Raw genomic sequence first — 21,348 nt, 5'->3', positions numbered from 1 at the left:
TAAAATAAAATATAAACAAAGTGCTCTAAACTGTTTTTGTGGTCAGGAATGAAAAGAAAATCTAATGATTTTTTTATAAAGAGCATAAAAAACACACTTGAATTATTTATCTAAAATACTTACCATCTAAGTATTTAACTAATTAAATTACTCCCAACCTGCCTTAAAGTATGCAACAATTTATTAAACATATCTGCTACATAAACTATGCAATGATTTCTAGTTATTTATTTAAATTATTTCAGCTCAAGTTATTAAATAAATAGTTTTCACATGTTTTTCAATAAAAATGATTCAATTAATGATCTTTCTTAATACATAAAAATACTCAAGAAAACTAATTTAATATATATTTTTGTTAATTAAAATAATTGTTATTTTATCACATTGCTCACAGAGATATTCGACACTTATTTTAGAACAGGTTTACTAAACAAATAAATTAATGTATTATTTATTAGTACTACATGTATGATGTACAAACGATTTTATGATCTTAATCTTAATTTATCATAAATAATGCAAAGAATTACATAATAAATAATTGAAATAAATTTTCTTGTTTGTTAATGTTGTTGGTTATGTATGTATTGGTTAATTAATTAAGTAAATTGACATTTATTATAAAAGTAAAGATTCGATGACATTTGCATAAACAGATTTAAATTTTACTTAAATTTCAAAACCCACATTTTTAGGCCAATTATCTTAAACTTTGGTTAAATTAATTATAAAAGGTAGCGCTATGTGTGGGCACAAATACATATGTTGTCTTGAACGCATCCTTGTAAAGTAACCCTGGTCTTCATTATAAACACTCATTTATAGCGAAGATTATATTCTGATTTATATTGTGGATTTCAGATATTAAGTGGACTTTTGTCTTTTACCATATTCTTCATTGTATAGATTTCCTTCTGGCCTTTATATAAACTATAGACTGAAGAATAGTATATACTATAGTTTGGACTATAGTATAGACTACAGGCTGGCCTGTTGCATATACAATCGTCTATAGGCTCTGAACTTTAGCATAGACTGTAGTGAGGACTATACTATAGTCTATAGTTAGGACTATACTAAAGGCTATAGTCTGAACTATAGAAAAGACTATAGCCTAAACTGTATAATGAAATATAGTCTGAACTATAGCATAGACTGTAGTCTGAACTATATTATAAACTAAGTCTGAACTGTAGTATAGACTTTAGAATGGACTATAGTCCGGACTACATCCTGGACTAGAGTCTGGGCTACAATCTGAACCGCAGTCTGGACTATATTCTAGATGTAAACTATAGTCTAGATTGAATACTGGATTTTAATTTGGACTTTAGTATAAACTAAACTCTGGACTGTAGTATAGACTATACTCTGGACTATAGTCTAGACTATAGTGTAGACTATTGTATTGTTTATTATTGACTATTGTAAAGACAATTGGCTAGACTACATAATATACTATATTTTGGACTATAGTATGAATTATAGGCTAGACTATAGCATAGCCTATATTGTCTGGACTATAATATAGAATATAGTCTGGACTAAAAACTGGACAAGAGCCTGGACTATAGTCTCGACTATAGTATAGACTAAAGTATAAACTATAGAAAATGTTATAGTTTAAACTATAGAAAAGGCTATAGTTTGGACTATATTATAGACTATATTCTGGACAATAGTCTATACTAAAGTCTACTATATTCTGGTCTATAGTATAGACTATAGTCTGGACTACAGACTGTGGTCTAGATTTTAGAAGACTATAGTACATATGTATATCCTATGGTACAGTCTATAGTTCGGCCTATATTCTAGACTATATTCTGGACTTGTAACTCTTTGATAAAAATTTTTGCTAGATTTTAAATATGTCTAAAATTGTCAATGCTATTATTTACAAAATTTCTTTTAACTTTAATTTGCTATTATTTGCTTTTACTCAAATCTTTAGCATTATTTGCCTAAAATATTATTTTTACTCCTTAAATAAAAGCAGCAGTTGTTTTAAGCATACTTAAAGCCTTAAAGTAGGCAATTATTTCAATTGAAAAATAAATAAACACAGCATACGGTTTTTCTAGAATGGCGGTACTTAAAGCGAATTTCCCCAAAACACAAACTAGAAAAAATGTCAAGTTTTTTTTTAGATTTTTTTATTAAATTGTTTCTTGTTTTTTTTCGTAAATTAATTTAAATTATTTACCCAAACAAATTGCATTTTAGACTCAACGTATTTATTTAGCTGTTTTAACCCGCTTGTGTTTAATGTTACTAGTCAATAGCAAAAGGTATTATTTTAGAAAGTTTTTTTTCGCTATTTGTGTGTTACCTTTTTGCATAATATAGAAATCCTGCTAAATAATAGTATGGGCATCATGCCACTACCACAACAGGCTGTTGCGGTAGGGTTGGTTGTGTTAGATTTGTGGGTATTTGTATTTGTATTTTTTTATTCTTTAGCATATTTACCTGACAAATGCAATTTGTTTAAGCAAACACTTAACGGCTTAAAAATGCGAAAAAAAAGCTGTTAAGTAGACGACAAACTACACAAGAAATCCTTTTTGTAAAAAGATTCTTTTCTAACACACTTTCTAAGATTTCAACGAAAATAAAAAAGATATATTCAGCTTAAACTTAATCAGTTTTATGTTAAAAGCTTGTTAAAATAAATACAAATTTAATTTCTTAAAAAGAAAAGAAAATCGAAATCTTTTTTCATAAAAAAACCTTAAACAATTTTTAATCACTAGCCAAAGATTTTTCTTTTATTATCATTGCATATAATCAAAATTCTTTTAAAATGTAAATTTGTTTCTTTTTTTACTTTTGAAAAAACTAAAATCAAGGTGCTGGTGTGTTACAGCAAATATATAATACAAAATATTGTTGCAAAATTTTATCATCCTTTACTTGTTAATGTGAAAACAAACGAAACAAAAAGGATACTGTTGTTTAAAAATAATATTTGTAAAGTAATTTATGCATATCAAAATAGTTGTGTGTTAAAACACTCCAATGGAAATTGGAAAAACACAAAAAAAATTTCTCTCTTTTATTATCATGCATTTTTATGCATCCTCAGATAAAAACCTCTGGTGCAATATACAAACTAAAGCTGGTCATAGACGCTTTTCAGCATCTATGTTAAAGGAAAAACAAATATAACGAATATTATATAATCATGAAGAGAAAGGGAGAGTGAAAAAATAAACGAGCAAATAACGAAAGATAGTTAACATTAATATGTAGTTATTCCTAGGAAAAAATATAATAAATAAGAAAATAAAAAAAGTTTTTATTTTTTATGAGCAAAGACAGGAAATAAAAATTGCAACCACAACTATAGCAACAGGATATCGCGCACACACTCACTTATATTTTTAAGCAATTTGGTAAATATTATTGTGAGTCATAAAAAACTTAAGAATAAGTTAATCTTTTTTAGAGCGTGTGATCAACAGTGTACTATATAGTGGTCTTCGAAATACAATTTGTAATTGTTGTTATTAATATGAAATTATAAGCAATAAACAACAACAGAAATTATAAATTAAAGTTATATTTAAATTTTATCCTTTTAGATAATTTTCAGTTCTTGTTTTTATAAACAATTAAAAAATACTATTTTTAAAAGTGAAAAGTACCAAAAATTATTTTCATTATTATGTTAATAGATAGGTAGATAGATAGATAGATAGATAGATAGATAGATAGATAGATAGATAGATAGATAGATAGATAGATAGATAGATAGATAGATAGATAGATAGATAGATAGATAGATAGATAGATAGATAGATAGATAGATAGATAGATAGATAGATAGATAGATAGATAGATAGATAGATAGATAGATAGATAGATAGATAGATAGATAGATAGATAGATAGATAGATAGATAGATAGATAGATAGATAGATAGATACACAAATAGATAGATGGTCTATAGGGTATCGAATGGATTCTTTATGGACCTGGGATGATAAGCTTAATAAATTTGTCCGTATAGTATTCTAATCCATACTTTAGCCAATAAACTAGTAAATTTTAATAATTCGCTGCGCGCGAATAGTCAAGTAGAGTCGAAGAGCGTACGACTGCAATCTTTAGATATAGTACTATATATTCAGCCCGCGGACGTCAGAATTCTCAGGATATAATTAAGCTTATATCCATATATTTTACCAAGGTTAGTTAGAAAGTAAGATGGAATACCGTTTATTTTCGTTGTCTTTGCAACTGTGAATCTGAGGTGGTATCCTCATAAAACCATACGGGGTTGCTACTAAATCGACAATGAAGATATTAAGAGCAGATCTTCTGACAAGCTGTTCATTTCTGTAATAGTCCTTATGAGCAGGACGCAAACAAGGATAATGTCAGACAGGTCCTTCTTGCATTGTCTAATTAATAAGGAAGTGGTAGTATAATAATTTAGCGAGAAAAGTGCTGCTTGACTACTTTTTCAATGTCGAGTATGGGTTAACAGACAATAGGCAAGTAAAAATAGGCTTAACCAAAGACTAATTAATAAACTTATTTATAAGCTTTTCTACTTTACGTCATAAAAAAGACTTTTTTAATTCTTCGAAATTTGGAAATAAACTGGTTAAAACAATTATGTCAAATATATAGAATATTTGTATAGTAGAGAGATTGATAAAAGGGCGTTGTACGTCCATTAATAATTTTAATTATAAATAGTTTAAAAATCAATTAAATTTTTAATTGAATATAGTAGACACTAATATTTTATTTATATCTTTAATACAAAATCAACGAGACAGCCTCATATACATATAATAAAATATTTTTGATTAAAAACTCAGCTAGTTTAATTAATTTACAATGTTTTAATTCAATAAAAAAACATAATTGATATTTATTAACAGAACAAAGCCAAACAAAATAGAAACTCATTAATTTTCATAGGTTTTATGTATAAAATTAGTTTTAAAAAAATTATATAATATAAAAATATAAAAAATTGCATGTTTTGCGTTTTAATTTTTATAAACAAAAAAGAAATACATAAATATTAAAAAAAAAATTACAACAATTATTATTACAACAGTAACCATACCCCCTAGAATTATTAAATAAACTATATTAACCATTATTAATTAATTATAGTTAAACAAAAATTAATAATTAAACATTATATTATAATTTATGTCTTTTTTTCCTTTTTTTCTACTCCTTTTACAAAAAAAAAATCAAATAAAAAAAATTATAAACTTGCATGTTTTGCTATGACTGTGATGTGTTCGTTGATGATGATGATGATTGATGATAATAATGATGATGATGATGTTTATAATGACTGTTACGCGTATGGAATTAAAACAATAATATTTTTTACGTTTTTTTTTTCTTACTTGTTAATGGAATGTGCAAAAATTAAAATAATAAACAAATGAAAATGAAAAACATAAATTAAAAACAAAAAAAAAATAATTATATAAAAAAATATAAATCACATATAAACTCACAGGGATTTGGTTTTGTAACATTCGCTAACAGCAATGATGCGGAACGAGCACGTGAACGTCTACATGGTACCGTGGTTGAGGGACGTAAAATAGAGGTGGGTGCATGTTTTTTTTAATATAATATTTTTAAGGTTTTTGAAAAGATAATTACATAAAATTTTAACTTTTGTTAAAAGTTAAAAACTAAAGCCTACTTTTAGGTTATTTTTTATAACCTTAACTCTTGTTAAGTTTATATTTTATTTAAAATTTATATATAAAATGTATGACAACTTTCTGTACTTTCTTATTTACCTATACATACATACGTATTAAAATATTGTCTATTAATTTTGTGTGTGTGTGTTTCTGACTTACCTAACTGACTTTTAAATATTGGTATAATTAATATCCTTGTATTGTGAAATTTCATACTACAGCTACTGCTGCTTCATGAACTTTAAAAGAATTTTTTTCTAGCTTTCAATTATTTTAATAATCTTTTATGTATACACACACATAGGTTTGTATATACTTGTGTGCTTCATGTTTATGTATGTGACGTTTGGTATCTAAGGATGTTATGTTTATATCCTTTTTAACAGCAAGAAAGCATGTTGAAAAAACATTATTATTTTAATTGTTACTATGTTGCAACGTCTTTCTGTTTAGAATTTTTGCTACTTGTTAGCATTACATAATTGTTTGTGGCTGTTTACATTTTGTGTATCATTAACCCTTTGGGGAGATAGTGAAGGTTGTTATATGCATTTGATTATTTAAAATAAGTATTTATTTTATTTTAATTAATATTTTTGAAATCTAGACATGTAACTTATGTATTACAAGCTATCTTAGTTAAGTTAGTTAGAAAGGTTATACGTCAAATCATTTCTTCAAATTTCATCTTGGCATGTATCCTTCTACCAAACAAGAACTCTAACTACTAACCCATAGGAGGCTACACAAACTTTCTAGATAAGTTAACAAACCCCCAACGTGGTATGTTTCCTTAAGACCCCTATCTTGGTGAAGTGGTGCCAGTGCCTGTAGTATGCCGAGAATATAACTGGCGATATCCTCAGACTCGGACGGAAGATTTGACATGGTGTCAAACCAGAAAACTACATAATCTGGCACTTCGGGAGGTCAATGGTCCACAGGACGTTTTCTGGCTGATCATCACTTTGACATTCATTAGTATGGTCCTTGCCGGTATATTAGTTTGTAAATTAGTCTATAGACTATATACTAGTGTAGTAGAGCACAGTCCTAGACAAATCCAATAATCGGGTAAGACTCAATTCTTACCTGAGGTCGATTCCCGCCAGATACACTAATGTAATACATATATATCCTGTAGAAATTAATGAATATAAAAAAATTATTTGTTTTTGGTTATAAAAGGTTTTATGCTTGCCTCTTCATTTTCACATCTGATGCGATACTATTTTTTAATTTTTATAGAAACTAACCCATCAATTCATAATATTACGATGAAATGACCACAAAGGGTTAAGTTGATCTCTGACACTGTTGGTAAAAATTAACTTTAGAACATTTTTGTACAGATTTTAAAGGAGAAATATTGAAAATTACAATTTAATAACTTCCCAACAAGAACATGGTAATGACTTGAGCTTACTTAACAATTTACTTTTCAATGACTAATGCATGCCGTCCGCATTATTTAGAATGAGTCCAGTAATAGCTTACAAATAATTTATTTTATAAGTACTTACTTTTAGCATTGACATATTGTTTTTAAACAATTTGCTTTTAATTCAAACGCAGGCGATCGAAATAAGTACTTAACCAACTTTCTATTTGCTTTAATGGCAGCCCCGTGTTAAAATTACGACTTAAAATTCTATCTTACTATTTACACTATATATGTCCGACCAAAATGGAATACAAATGTCATCCATGGGCCGGAGCTTCGAAGTGTATTTTGGTCATACTCGACCGCGTACAAGATAGAGAGAAGGCACTTATGTAGGTACTGTATGGTATCCAAATCTATTGATTCACTGGAGTACCTGCACTGTTCGTATGTGGTACAAACTAACCGTCACTTTAGAGGTGAAAAGGTTTAAATCAAATGTTCACAAACACTACTCCTTCTAATCCCCTCTAATATTTATATAAAATATGAACTTTAACCTTGTTAGCAATTGATCATAGTATATCATGGGAATCCCTACTAAAGCTCCAGCTTAACTGTATTTTATTATAATTGTTTAAATTTTCTTTAATACTCATTATTTTCGTAACAGTCAGTCAGGTGTTCTAATTGCTGTGTTGTCTAAAGTTTTTCGCTTTTTCGCTTACTTCTCATGTTTAGAGAATTTACGTTCTTGTCTACAAATTTTTAATATTTAATAATTTTTGTAAATATGTATTAATTAAATTTGTTTTACTTTTTTGTGCAAAAACTAATTATATTAAGAAATATACCAATTAGCATTTAATTAAATAACAACGAGCTACTAAGTAAAATGAAATAGAAATTTTTGTTGCTGTTAGAATGCTAAAAACAGACAAAAAAAAAGGTTTTTTTACTTCAAATAAATGAAGCTGTTTTAAATTATAATGAAAAGGATGTTTAAAAAGAGAAAATACTTAAGAGGCTTAAGTTATGGACTGTAGTATTATAAAATAAAACTGTTGCAGTGAACAATTTAATGTTTTTTTAATACAGTTTTTTTTTATTCTTAAGAAAATTTATATGTTTGTTTTTTTCACTGTTTTTTCGGTCATGTCTATCTATTGCAACATTTTAGAAAACTTCTAGCTGTCTTTAAAACACATTTTTGCCTTAACACCTAACAGTATGCAATATATTTTGGTATTTTATTTACTCAACCAATAGGCCATGATTTTAGTAATTTTTTCTTTGCAAATTTTCACACATTTTTCTTTACCACCCTGGGCATGACAATTTCGTCTGTCATGTCAAAAATTTTACAACAAACTCGGTTGTGTATATTTTCACACTAATATTTACCTAAACCTATACGAGCAGCTAAGTTAAAATTCCATTGCATATAACAAGGCGACCATGACCTCGTTGACGATGATAAGTACAAGTAAATGTTGGCATACAATGTTTTTTTTTTTCTTTATTTATAATATATACACCCACTTCAGTTGAACTGTGCAGCAGAGTATAATCATACGAACATATAAATAGAATATGTCCATATTATTTTGCATATTTCATGTTTTGCTATTTAGCAGTATATAAAGTACTCGTTTAAAAACTATAAGTAACAAAAAAATAACTACAAACAATTTGAATATACAAGTATTTCACTTAAAAAAACGAAAGAAAAATAAAAACGAAATAACTTTTCTTGCAACATAAATACAGTAAAGTAGTATTCCAAAAATAATTTTGAACAAAAAACAAAATGAAAATAAGGGAAAATAACCCTACGATACTCGGCTTATTATGTATGCAAGTTTTGTGTTGTTTTTACGTAATGTTGAAACAAAAAGAAAATATACATATATATTATATTTGCATGTGTAAAGCCTTCAACATATGCAACAATATTTGTATGTGAAATACTTGTTTTTAACAGTTGTTTTCGTTAGCATATGTTTAAGGGACGAAAGTGAGGTTAAGGATGAGTATAGTAAAAAGAAACTTTCGCACTCTTGCTGTTATTCGTGTATAAGAGTGTTTGTTTTTATATGTATAATAATGTAAAATTACACTCAAATACATGAATAAATAGTATATATTGTATATTTAAAAAAAAAGTTCGTTTTTTTGCTATAGGTTTGTCTTAAGCAAATATTTAAATATTATTATTTTATTTTTTTCTCGGTTTCTCTCTTAGTTTTGTGAGAAAATGTTGCATATGTTAAGGAGTTTTTTTTTCGTAATATTTATTTTTTTAATTTTAAATTGTAAAGTTTTTAAATTTATCTTTAAAACTTATATCTTATTCAATTTTAATAAGATTAACTAAGTGGTGAACTGTTAAGCAGATTTTATATAAATAATTTTTCTATATTTTTATTAAAATTTATTTTGCTCATTTTTTTCGTTTTCAGCCAGTAAGTAGAGAATTACTTCTTTTAAATTTTTTCTCAAATTTTTCCAAAATAATAGAATATTGCCAAGGAAACTTGTTTAAAATAGAAATTGTGTTGGAATTTGTGACTTTAAAATTCTTTTGTTTGCAAATCATCTGACTTATTTCTATTGTTAAATGTAAAGGAATTATTTAATTTTATTTTTTTATATTTTTTATTAAAGATGTAATATTTTGCTTTTTTGTCATTTTTTGATTAGGTTTAAAATGTTGGCGATATGTGTTTTTTTTTAACTTGGAATTCCTAGTATTTTTTTCTTTTTTTGGTGCTTGAGTAGTGGATATATTTCTTAATCCTAAACCCAAGATTTGATTGCTTTTTACGATCCGCCAAATTGTTGTTCGAAGCAATATCGTTTATTTTTAACTTTTTTAAACAGTTTGTGTGTTGTGTTTTTTTTTTCTTAAAAGAAAAATTTGTATGTAATAGTGTTTTTGTAGAAAATGTACATACAATTTTAGGTTTTTTGTATAGAAACATTTTTGTATAACAGTTTTTTCTTTTCATATATTTTATAAACATGCGTTTAATAGTTTTTTCTTAAGAAAATTAAAACAGCCTTTGTTATAGACAAATTTGTGTATAACTGTTTTCTATAATAAAATAGGTGTTTTGCAAATTTATATAACAGTTTTTTTCAAAGAAATAATTTCGTTTAATGTTTTTTTCTTTCGAAAAGTTATAAATTTAAGATTTTGTAGCAAATTCTTGGTATAACAGTTTTAGTTTTATAAACATTTGTGTAATAGTTTTTTCTTTATGTTTTATAAACATTTGTGCAATAGTTTTTTCTAAGGAAAATTAAAATAGGTTTATAAATCAATTTGAATATAACAGTTTTCTATAGAAAATTGGTGTAAAATTGTAAATTGTATATGTTATAAAAACTTGTGTATTACAAGTTTTTTTCAGAGAAATATTTGTGTATAATAGTTTTTTCTGAAAAAAATTGAAGTATTCCTTTTTTATAGAAAACTGTTTGTATAACAGTATAACATTGGATTATAACAATTTTTATCTAATACAATTATGTATAAATGTTTCTATAAAAGTTTTTTCATAAAAAATGTTCTATGAAAAAATATTTTGTATAACTGTTTTAATATTGAAAATAAATTTATAACAGTTTTTTATGGAGAGTTTTTTTATTTTAAAAAGCTTTACGTACACTTTTTCATTTAGAAAAAAAATTATTTCTGTAGAAATATACAAAAATGTTTTTCTATAGAAAGGCTCTTTTAATAAAAGTTTTCTAAACAGAATTTTGTATAACAGATTTTCTATAGAAAATTTTATGTAAACTGTTTTATTTTTTTTTTTTTTTAGAAAAATAGTTGTACAACAATTTATGTATATGAAAATAAGATAATTGAAAAATTTTTATATTCCAAGGACCAACAAATCTGTTATATTTTTTTAACACAATTATTCAGCAATTGAAATCCCTTCACATTTAATTCAATGCCTCTGATAGTGATTTTTACACTCACAATTTGAATACAAATATCCTGTAACAAAACAATTGCCAACAATTACAATTTTTTTCTTGTAAACAATAAAGTACAATAAAAATTATCATAAACTAAGGCAAACTTGTTTCAAAATGTACATATACATATGTACATACATATATGCCTGTATTTAAGTGTGAATAAAATTAAGTTTTTCTAACTAATACACTCTTCCGTTTACAAAACTAATATTCACTCTAAATAATAACACAATTGCACATTTGGCAGCTTTGAGAGAAAATTATTTAAAATTTGTTTTTATTTTATAGATAGTAAATATGTTTATGTATTGTATTTGTGGTCATTGGTTGTGGTTTCCTTCTCTCCGGTTCGAACATAAAATGCATTGTAACTCGTTCATTTAATATTTTCCAAACAACAAACATTTTTTTTGGTAACAAAATGTCAAACAAGAGCTAAAAATTACAATAGACAAAATAATAACAAACAATACAAAATAAAACTGGATTATAATAAAAATACTAGAGTCGAACAATTTCATTGGGTCGGTTATAGTTTAACACTAAAATTGTCTAAAAAAGAAATACAAAAAAAACATATCCTACATGCGAATTTACATTCAGTTACAGTGGGAGAAAAAAGTGGTTAATTTTTTTAATTCCTTTTTTTAATATTATGTTCTCTCACTCTATAGTTTAACTCTTTATCAGAAAGTAGCTTGATAATGGAAAAAACTGTGCTTAAATACTTTTGTCACATAGTGTATCTGTATTTATTTATATTTTCTCCTATAATAATACTTTAAAATTTATTTTATTCTGTTGCTTTTTTTTTGAAAATATATCAATCGTTTCTAAAAAGTGTTTTTAATTTGAAACCATTGTTCGTATATTGAAGAGGCGTCTATTTATTTGTGTATATATTTATTAAACAGCTACCGAAAAGAAAAATTTTGGAAACTTTTTGTAAATGCAAAAAAAGAATCTATAGAAAGAAAATTCATAAAAAAATCAACGCAAATATTCTACAAAATAAAATTATAACGATATCTTTCTGTAAAAAGAGGAAGTTAGCAAATATTTTCTTTAAAAAGAAGAATTTAAAGATAATTATTTTATAAAAAAGCAATTTGAAGAAAATTTTATATAGAAATGAATTTAATGAAAATTTTTTATAAAATAAAAAATTTTACGAAAATTTTCTTTAAAATGAAGAATTTAATCAAAATTGTCTATAAAAAAGAAGAATTAAACAAAAAAATCTTTAAAAGGAAAATTTATGGCAAATTTTCTATTAAAGGATAATTTATCGGATGTTTTCTATAAAAAGAAAATTTATCCAAATCATTATGTTAAATGAAAATTTATCGAAAATAAAAAAAGAATTATAAAATTTATAAAATTATAAATTATAAAATTATTCTATAGAAAGAATATTTATCGTAAAATTTTTACAAAAAGAAAGTTTAAAGGAAATATTCTATAAAAAGAAAATTTATCAAAGATTTAAAATTTATCGCAAATCTTCTGTGAAAAGAAATTTTTTATAAAACGAAAATTTATCGCAAATTTTCTATAAAACGAAAAAAATAAAAAGAAAATTTATCGACAATTTTCTATAAAAAGAAAATTTATCAACTATTTTCTATAAAAGAAAATGTATCGATAATTTTCTGTAAAAAAAGAATTTATCGAAAATTTTCTATAAAAGTAATTTTTGAAAATTTTTTGAATAAAAAGAAAATTTATCGTAAATTTTCTATTAAAAGGAAATCTATCAAAATTTTTTATAAAAAAAAATTATAGAAAATTTTCTATTAAAAGAAAATCTATCGAAAATTTTCTGTTGAAAAAAATCTTTCGCAAAATTTTCTATATAAAGAAATTTTTGTGCAAATTCTTTATAAAACGAAAATTAATCAGAAATTTAAAATGGACATTTCTTGAAAATTTTCTACGAAATCATAATATGTATTCGAAATCATATGTTTTTGCATCCCATTATTATTGTACATAGACACTAAAACATATGCAAGTATTGATAAATATATAAATACAAAATTTATGTTTTTAATCAATACATGTTTTTTTATTTTGTTTTTAGTGGCAAAGGTATTAACAATTGTTATAAAAATTGTACAACCAGTAAATGGTTTACAAGTGTCCTTTTTTTGCACTAACACACTCAGACTCACACCTTTTTTTGATATTTGGTATCTAAACATTTCAAATAAATAAATTTTCTATTTTCCTGTTTGTGTTCGAACGAAAAAAAATTATTTGGTTTCGGCTCAATAATTTTGTCACTTTTAATTAAAAACTCTTTTGTTGCTTTTTTTATTGGTTGTACATTTAAATGAAAACTACAATAAAATTTATTTCAATTTTAAATATACATACATACATACATGTGTTCATTTGGTTTATTTAAATAATTCAAATTGTACATATTCTTTACTCAAGCATAAATTTTCTAAATCATGCAGAAATTTTTGCAATGATTGAATACTTTTATTTTTCGATTTTTTTTTCAAAATTTAGAGTGCCTGTTAAGGTTTAATTATAGTTTTCAATTATTTAGAAAATGTAGAGACAAAATTTATACCAAACAAATTTGAAGGTGGTATAGAGGTTTTATATATTTTCTTCAAATTGGTTTATAATAACACTAAGCTCTGAATTCATTAACTTAGAATGCTTAAGTGAAAATTAAATTCCTTAAATTACTGCCTTTTATTTCCATAGTATGTGTCTAATCTCTTGAAATAAATTTAATTTGAATTGAAAACTTAATGTAGCATTAAAAAGTGTTGGTTTTAATGTCCTCTTCTTAATGGTGATCTCGCTCGTTTTCTTTTATCTTTAAAAATATTTAATTCTTAATTAACTAATTAGTTATGTTATCAACTTAACTAACTGTCCATGAATTTATTACATGTTTAATTTCCATTATATAGTAATTAGCAAGAAATAAAGTTTTATACCGAATTAAACCTCAAGTGAGATAATGAAGGAACAAATTCACTTGTAAAATTAAAAAATATATTCATTTTTATTCCACTAGCTAAGCCCAATGTGCATCATTAACCCTATTATGGCATATGTATAAGAATTTTGGTTTTTACCTTAAATGAGAGCAACCATGTCCTCTTTTTTACTGGTTTGCCCAATTATATTAAAAATATTCTCATATTTCTATTAAATTTAGTTAGTCCAGCAATTTCCGAACTTCTTATTTCTCCTAGTCCAGGTGACTAGATATTTTGACATGTGCTCGTTCTATGAAGAAGTCAATCATCACAGAGAGAGAAACAGACTAATAAAAAGAAAAAGAAGTAGCTGATAATGATAAATACCCAATAAAAATTAGAGATGACACTTATTCAATCGTAATTCGTACGTAGTTCAAACTTAACTTGTCTAATTCGCAGCTGAAATTTTGTATGGCGAATCAGGTCAGTACGTAATTGGGGATTCGATGATGAATGAGAGCGTAATTTGCGAATAATTGCACCGTGTGAACGGGGTGACATACTAAAGAGACGATTATCTTCACTTTACAAAGAGTACATCCATGACAAAAGAGGAATTAAAGCCAACTTGGTTAGACTTAGTGGAAATCACTGTATTTTTCGGATGCATTGAAAAGATCGTAAGAAATACACCAAGGCCACCATCGAATTTTAGTCGGACAGTCTAGATGTGTACCAACTTACCATTCAAAGGCATTCCCGTAGTAAAGTTAATTGAACAAATCCATGGATATTTAATATTAAGAAAAAGACGCCACGCCCACTGTTGCTGATCTGCCCATTATTTTTAAAAAATGGATTTTATGTAAGCGAAATGTCTTACATAAAATTTTGTACACAAAAAGTACTACTGCTTATTTATCGTTTCTCGCCACGCCCACTGTTGCTAATACGCCCATTATTTTTTCCAAATATTCTGTAAACCAAAAGTACTACCGCTTACTTCTCGGTTCTATTTACACCCTCAAACAAACAAAAAAATACATTTATATGTATATCTACCTTTTTACCTTTTATGGGTTAATACTCTACTTAAACTCAACTATTTGTAAATATTTATATAATATCTCTATAATAATTATTATAAATGTTTCTACAGTCTATGTTCTGTGTCTGTCTACGAGTTTAACAAGGTCTTAACATTCGCCTTAATGTCCGCATAGTTGCTCAAGAGTTGTAGACAAATGCCATCAATAACTTAAAATAACAACAACTACTATAGCTAAAGCTAAGCACTGACTATGTGTCGTGTCATTTAATGTACTTATAAGTTTCCAACTCACTTACCTAAATCAGGGTTATAGTTGTTGTATGTGGGGGGTTTATAAAGGTGGTTAAGGCTAATAATTATATTCGTATTAAAATCTACCAAATGTAATTTTGCAAACAAACACTTGTACTTGAGCTTAAATGTAATTGAGGATGTTTTTCTTATTTACTTTATTTTGTTAAAAAAAAATTATTAAATTTATAACTTTAATTTTAACTAAGGTTAGCATAAATTTTGAAAATGTATTAATTAATTTGCATAGTTAAATTTAGATTTGCATATTATTTTCAAAAATTATAATTTACCTAGTTAAAATTTATTCAAATATTCTCTTATTTCATCTACTGGTGGGTGGGTTTTAGACGATTGTTGAATAAATTCTAGAATATGTATATTGTAAGGAGCTTTAAATGCTTTATATTTATAAATCCTTTTACTTATATTTTAACTTCTAGATTTCGTTTTAATTGTATGCATATTTTTTGTATTTATCCTGAGTAACATTAGTATTTGTCCATTTAATATATATAGACTGTAATTGAGGTTACAATAATCTTGTCCATTATAAATTCTACACACTAAGGACTTTTGAGGGCATAGATTTCGTTAACAGGATGGGTGCGTTAAAATCAGTGAGGGGCAGTAAACATTTTATTGTACATATGTACTAGAAATACACCTAGGCCTCTATCGTGGCAGTTGTGCGCTTTTAAGCCAGTGCCTCACATGAGAATCGAACCCATCAACTCCGATCTACTAGACTAAAACATTAACCACTTTGTAAAGAGAAAAGTTATCGAAAACTTATGGAAATATTTTTGAAAATTTTCAGTAAATAAAAATTTTATGGAAATCTTTTTATAAAAAATTGCATTAAAAGAAAATTTCTTTCTTTAAAAAAAGTTTATGAAAAATGTTCTTTAAAAGAAAAGTTTATGGAAAATTTTCTATAAAAAGTAAATTTAACAAAAATTGTATTTATTAAGAACATTGATCAGAAATTTTCAACAAGCAGAAGATTTCTTTAAAAAGGTTCTCTAATACTAGGAAACTTTTAATTTTTGTGTGTGTTAGAGAAAGAGAGAGAAATATCAACCATCTCTTTCTCTCACACACAAAATCAAAAGTTTCTCAACAATAGTTTCCTAGTGTGAAACTATATATAAATGTTTTGTTTTATAAGTATTTTCTACAAAAGAAAATGTATCGAATGAATATTTTCAATAAAATGAAAAGTTAAGAAAATTCTTTATAAAAAGAAAATATATCAAAGATTAATAGTTCTTTTTTTATAAAAAGAAAATTTATACAAAATTTAATAAATAAATTTTAAGAAATTTTCTATAAGAAAATTTAACAAAAATTCTCTATAAAAGTAAAATTATCAAAAAAATATAAATTTATCGGAAATTTTTTATAAAATTAAATTTATCGAAAATTTATGTATAATTTTTTTTATTAAGAGAAAATTTATGGGAAATTTTCTACAAAATGAAAGTTTAACAAACATTTCCTTAAAAATAAAATTTAACAAAAATTTTCTATACAAAGAAAATTTATCGAATTTTTTTTATAAAAAAAATTTATGAACATTTTCTAAAAAAATAAAATTTTACTAAAATTTTCTATAAGAATAATAATAAAAAAATTAACAAAAATTTTCTAAAAAATGAAAATTTAACATAAATTGTCTATAAGAGTAAAATTTTAAAAAATGTTTCTATTAAATAAAAATTTTATCAAAGTGACACGTTATATAACCTGTGAAAATTGCCCATGACTGCTCCCCAAACAAGTGCATATATTAATATATAAAATTAAGTTGTGTTAGTGAAGCGAAGGTGCAAAGGTTGAATACCAAACAATACTTGAGTTGAGAGTGGTTTTGATTTAATTAGATTTTGTTTAATCAGCTTGTTTTAATGTTTAAATCCTGCTAGTACTTCTTACACCGATTACTAGTAAAAGGTAATCGTTTTAAAACTTTAAAATCATTGGCTCAATTAAACAATGATTAAAACTGGTAAAGACCAAAGTGTAAGGAATTTAGTTAAGGATTTGTTTAACTGAATATGATATAATATTAGTAGGTATTTTTCAAATTGAAAAATTATAAATTATCTCCTAGCTGCTCTTGTACTCATAGAGAATGAAAAGTATAATAATTAAAAAAACTGTAAAAATTGTATCCAATAGAAATCAAATTATTTTTTGCTTATAATTTTAAAAAAATGTTCTTTTATAACAAATCCTATGAAAAACTTTCAATATCTGAGTCTGCTTTTCTTTTAATGCCAAACAGCCTACCAACAGCTTAAAATAGTTTTAACAATTTTTCTTTACGGCTTCAGGCAGCTAATAAAACTAAATCTCGATAATTTTTTAAAAAGTCCTTATAAAATGTATTGTTTTCAGTTTTTTTTTTTAATAACGCCATAAACTGCAGCTTTAAAGTCTCAGTTTTTTTTTTATTATACAACAACTTCTTTATGGAAAAGTTTTTGTTTTAGTCTTGTTTTACTAAAGCGTTTAAATTTCAAATTTGTTTTTATCTTTTGCCTACTTTAAGGATCATAAAAAAGGCAATATTATGTGTTGGGTAAAATGAAAAGAAACTTTTGTGTTTTTTTTTGTGCTTTAGTCTTTTTTTAACATTTACTTTTCCTAAAGCTTATTATGGCACAAATTAAAGCAAATGAGGATGACAACACACCAGCAACATACAGAATACAACCCAATAGTTTTAATTGAAGAAAACGTCTCCATTTTTACGTTCTGTAATAATGACAGCAGCGATTTTACACATCCCAGGTAATCAAGGCTGTAGTCAAATGCAACTGTAATGTCTGTCGCTAGGTAATAAATTAGAGCAAGGCCCTTAAGCAATCCAGAGTTTTTTTTCAATAGAGACAATGTAGAACCCTGGTCGACAAAGAACTTGAACTCTCAATTTCATACACATGTATTGAAAAACGATTAAAACCATTAAGAAAACTAATTTTGTACTATATGGTGATGTAGGATCTAAAGAATAAATGTGTAAAATAAGTGACAGTCTCCCTATACTACAGGGAACTACTGTTTCTCTTCATATTATCCTATGAAGTAATGATTGCAAAATTATAGTAAGGAATGATAAGAACAAAAAAAAAGAAGTGAGGAGAGAAAAAAAATCATTTAACTAAGTTGCAATCTGCTTTTAGCCATAAGTAACTCTTGCGAATATATAGTATGTATGACCGACTAATGTTATTGTTTTTGCTTTTGCTGCTGTTGGTAGTAAGTAATATTTGAGGCATGAACTGACTGGCTTTTTCTACGTCTTCCTTTTTTCAATTTATATTAACCAACATTACTAGGGAAACTATTGTTGTTGTGGTCTTTTATATGGGTTGGGGTTTGCTCGTATGTGTTTGTGTGTGTTTTTGAGTTTGTGTTAATGGCCTCCATTAGGAATGGTGGTAAAAATGTACAAAGAAAGTTAATTACCCGACTTGCTAAGTGAAATTTAAGGCCATAATAAAAACTCAGTTTGTTGTTACTACAGCCGCTGCCACTTCTCTTGTTGGTTTGATTGTAAGTTTTAATTCGATTTAAGGACTTTCCGTTCTTTTGTTGTGACGACTGTTTTTCTTTTTTTGTATATGTTTAAATACAACTATTACTTAGCAGTTTTTCTTCCGTTATTTAGTTTCCTATAAACGAACTTTTTTTTCTATTTTAGTTGGTGCTAAAGATTGCGTTCAGTCAACTAATGAATATTCCAAAAATTATGGACTCACTGAAATTGCTAATAACTAATTGATAAAACAATCGTCTAATGATGATGCAATTTCTTTGTTCATAGATTTTAAAGATAATGTGCCAATAGTATCCTTTGCATATCCCCAAGTATTAGCTTTATATTTATTTCCCTCCATTTAAGGATTTGTATTAAATATATTCGTCCTTATTTAGCTTTTGTTTAGTATTTTATTATAGTCTGTAGATTATTTCATTTCATAGCAGTAAATAAAAAAAAATTAATGGCAGCTTTTAACTATTTAAGAAAAAAAGCTTAAAATCATATAAAAAGTAAATCTTAAAAGTTACATTTTTGCTGTCATTAGAAAAAGTCATTTCGTTATCTTGAAATTAAATTTAGAATCACTTGAATTAATTGTAAAAATAACTCAGCTTTAATTTGATTCTAGTTCAGTTCTAGTTTAGTTTTTGTTTAGTTCTAGTTTTAGTTCATTTCTAGTTCAGTTCTAGTTCAGTTCTAGTTCAGTTCTAGTTCAGTTCTAGTTCAGTTCTAGTTCAGTTCTAGTTCAGTTCTAGTTCAGTTCTAGTTCAGTTCTAGTTCAGTTCTAGTTCAGTTCTAGTTCAGTTCTGGTTCAGTTCTAGTTCAGTTCTAGTTCAGTTCTAGTTCAGTTCTAGTTCAGTTCTAGTTTAGTTCTAGTTCCGTTCTAGTTCAGTTCTAGTTCAGTTCTTGTGCAATTTTAGTTCAGTTCTAGTGAAGTTCTAATTCAGTTCTAGTTTATTTCTAGTTCAGTTCTAGTTTCGATCTAGTTCGTTATGAGCAATTCTATTGGCCTTACTTACCTGCAATAATTTTATAGTAATTTAAATACATAATGCCGTAAAACGGTAAACTTATCATCTAATTTAAATTTTAATTATTTTATCAGCTGCAGTAGTTCACTACTCATATACTTATGTACATACATTTTAATGAATATGTGTATATAAATATACCTTTCCCCTCTATAACTGTTAATGTAATTTAATTTTTAATTATAAACTTTTTAAACAAAAATAAAAATTTTGCAGATAAAACTACCAAATACAACATAATTATGAGTTTGGCCAAAATGTGTTAGCCGAAATACACACACACTCACATATACTAACTCAAGCCCATAAAATCAAATTAAACAAAACACATCAAAACGGGCTCTACACAATATGTTTCCTAAAGAGATTTTCATACATTTTATATATATTAGTAAAATAGCAGCAAATGTTTTGATATATAGACAAATTTTATTTTATTATAAAACATATATTTTGATAAAATTTTATTCATTACTTTTCTAATATTGTTATATTTTTCTATATTCTACAAAGGTCAATAATGCAACGGCACGTGTACAAACCAAAAAAGTGACCACCGTTCCAAATGGTAAGTAAAATGTGAACAATAGAATATTGCAACAAAAAAAAAATATGTGAAAAAAACTAACTTAAGCTTAAACCACAAAAATTAAATTACAAACAATTTTCCGTAATCAACAAAATATTAAAAAAAAATATTATCAAAGCTGAAAGGTTGTTAATACATTACTAACGATTTTTTGTTTTGAACATAATTACTAAAGTTATTTTATGCTAAAAAAAATATGTTAGTTATTTAGTATCAAGCTTTAACTTTAGTTATAAAAAAACTTTATTTAAATTAAAAATAGATATGTTGTTAATGAAATGCTTAAAGCACCCTCCATAAGGTCGTCAGGTCATTAGTTAACAGTTTTTTTGGTGAAAATTTTAATTTTTTTTTGTTTGATTATTTTATTTTAAACAGAATATTTTTTATTTTTGCTTAATATTAAAAATCTAATGCCATATTTTTGGGTTTATTAATTATTGATTTGTACAAAATTTGTTACATAAAAAATTCCCAAACCAATTGAAATTTGAAATTGAATATTTATTATTTTTAACTTGTATTTTATTCCCACTAATCTGCCTGCAAGAATTTTTATTACTGATTGATTTTAATGATGACTTTTTGATGATTACAATTTGATTATATAGATTTTTTGTTGGTTACGTTTTTCTTTTTTTTATCTATCAGTAATTTCATTATATTTTACATACAAATAAATGTATAACAGTTTTTTTTTTTGAAAAGTTTTTATTGAAATTTAATATTATTAAATGAAGCTCAACGTAATAATTTTATTCAGCGTTAAAGGTTGTTTCTTTTTATTCCGATGAAAGGAAACA

At 25.6% G+C, this 21,348-nt stretch overlaps 1 protein-coding gene across 16 annotated transcripts in view; it reads left to right on the top strand.

The window, feature by feature from the left end:
• Nucleotides 1–21,348, top strand: part of LOC111679859 (homeobox protein 5) — a 278,845-nt gene that overhangs the window by 217,395 nt on the left and 40,102 nt on the right. For 13 of the 16 annotated variants that reach the window (XM_046951593.1, XM_046951594.1, XM_046951601.1 and 10 more), the window contains 2 exons: nt 5,504–5,596; nt 20,470–20,524. In XM_046951593.1, the coding sequence (XP_046807549.1) occupies nt 5,504–5,596; nt 20,470–20,524 (148 nt within the window). The remainder of the gene's footprint in view (nt 1–5,503; nt 5,597–20,469; nt 20,525–21,348) is intronic. The other 3 variants (XM_046951603.1, XM_046951599.1, XM_046951597.1) reach the window with 1 other exon arrangement.

Source organism: Lucilia cuprina, chromosome 5, assembly GCF_022045245.1.
Source record: "Lucilia cuprina isolate Lc7/37 chromosome 5, ASM2204524v1, whole genome shotgun sequence".
Lineage (NCBI taxonomy): Eukaryota > Metazoa > Arthropoda > Insecta > Diptera > Calliphoridae > Lucilia > Lucilia cuprina.
Note: the sequence above shows the minus strand (reverse complement) of the source record. Positions and strands in the feature narration are given on the sequence as shown.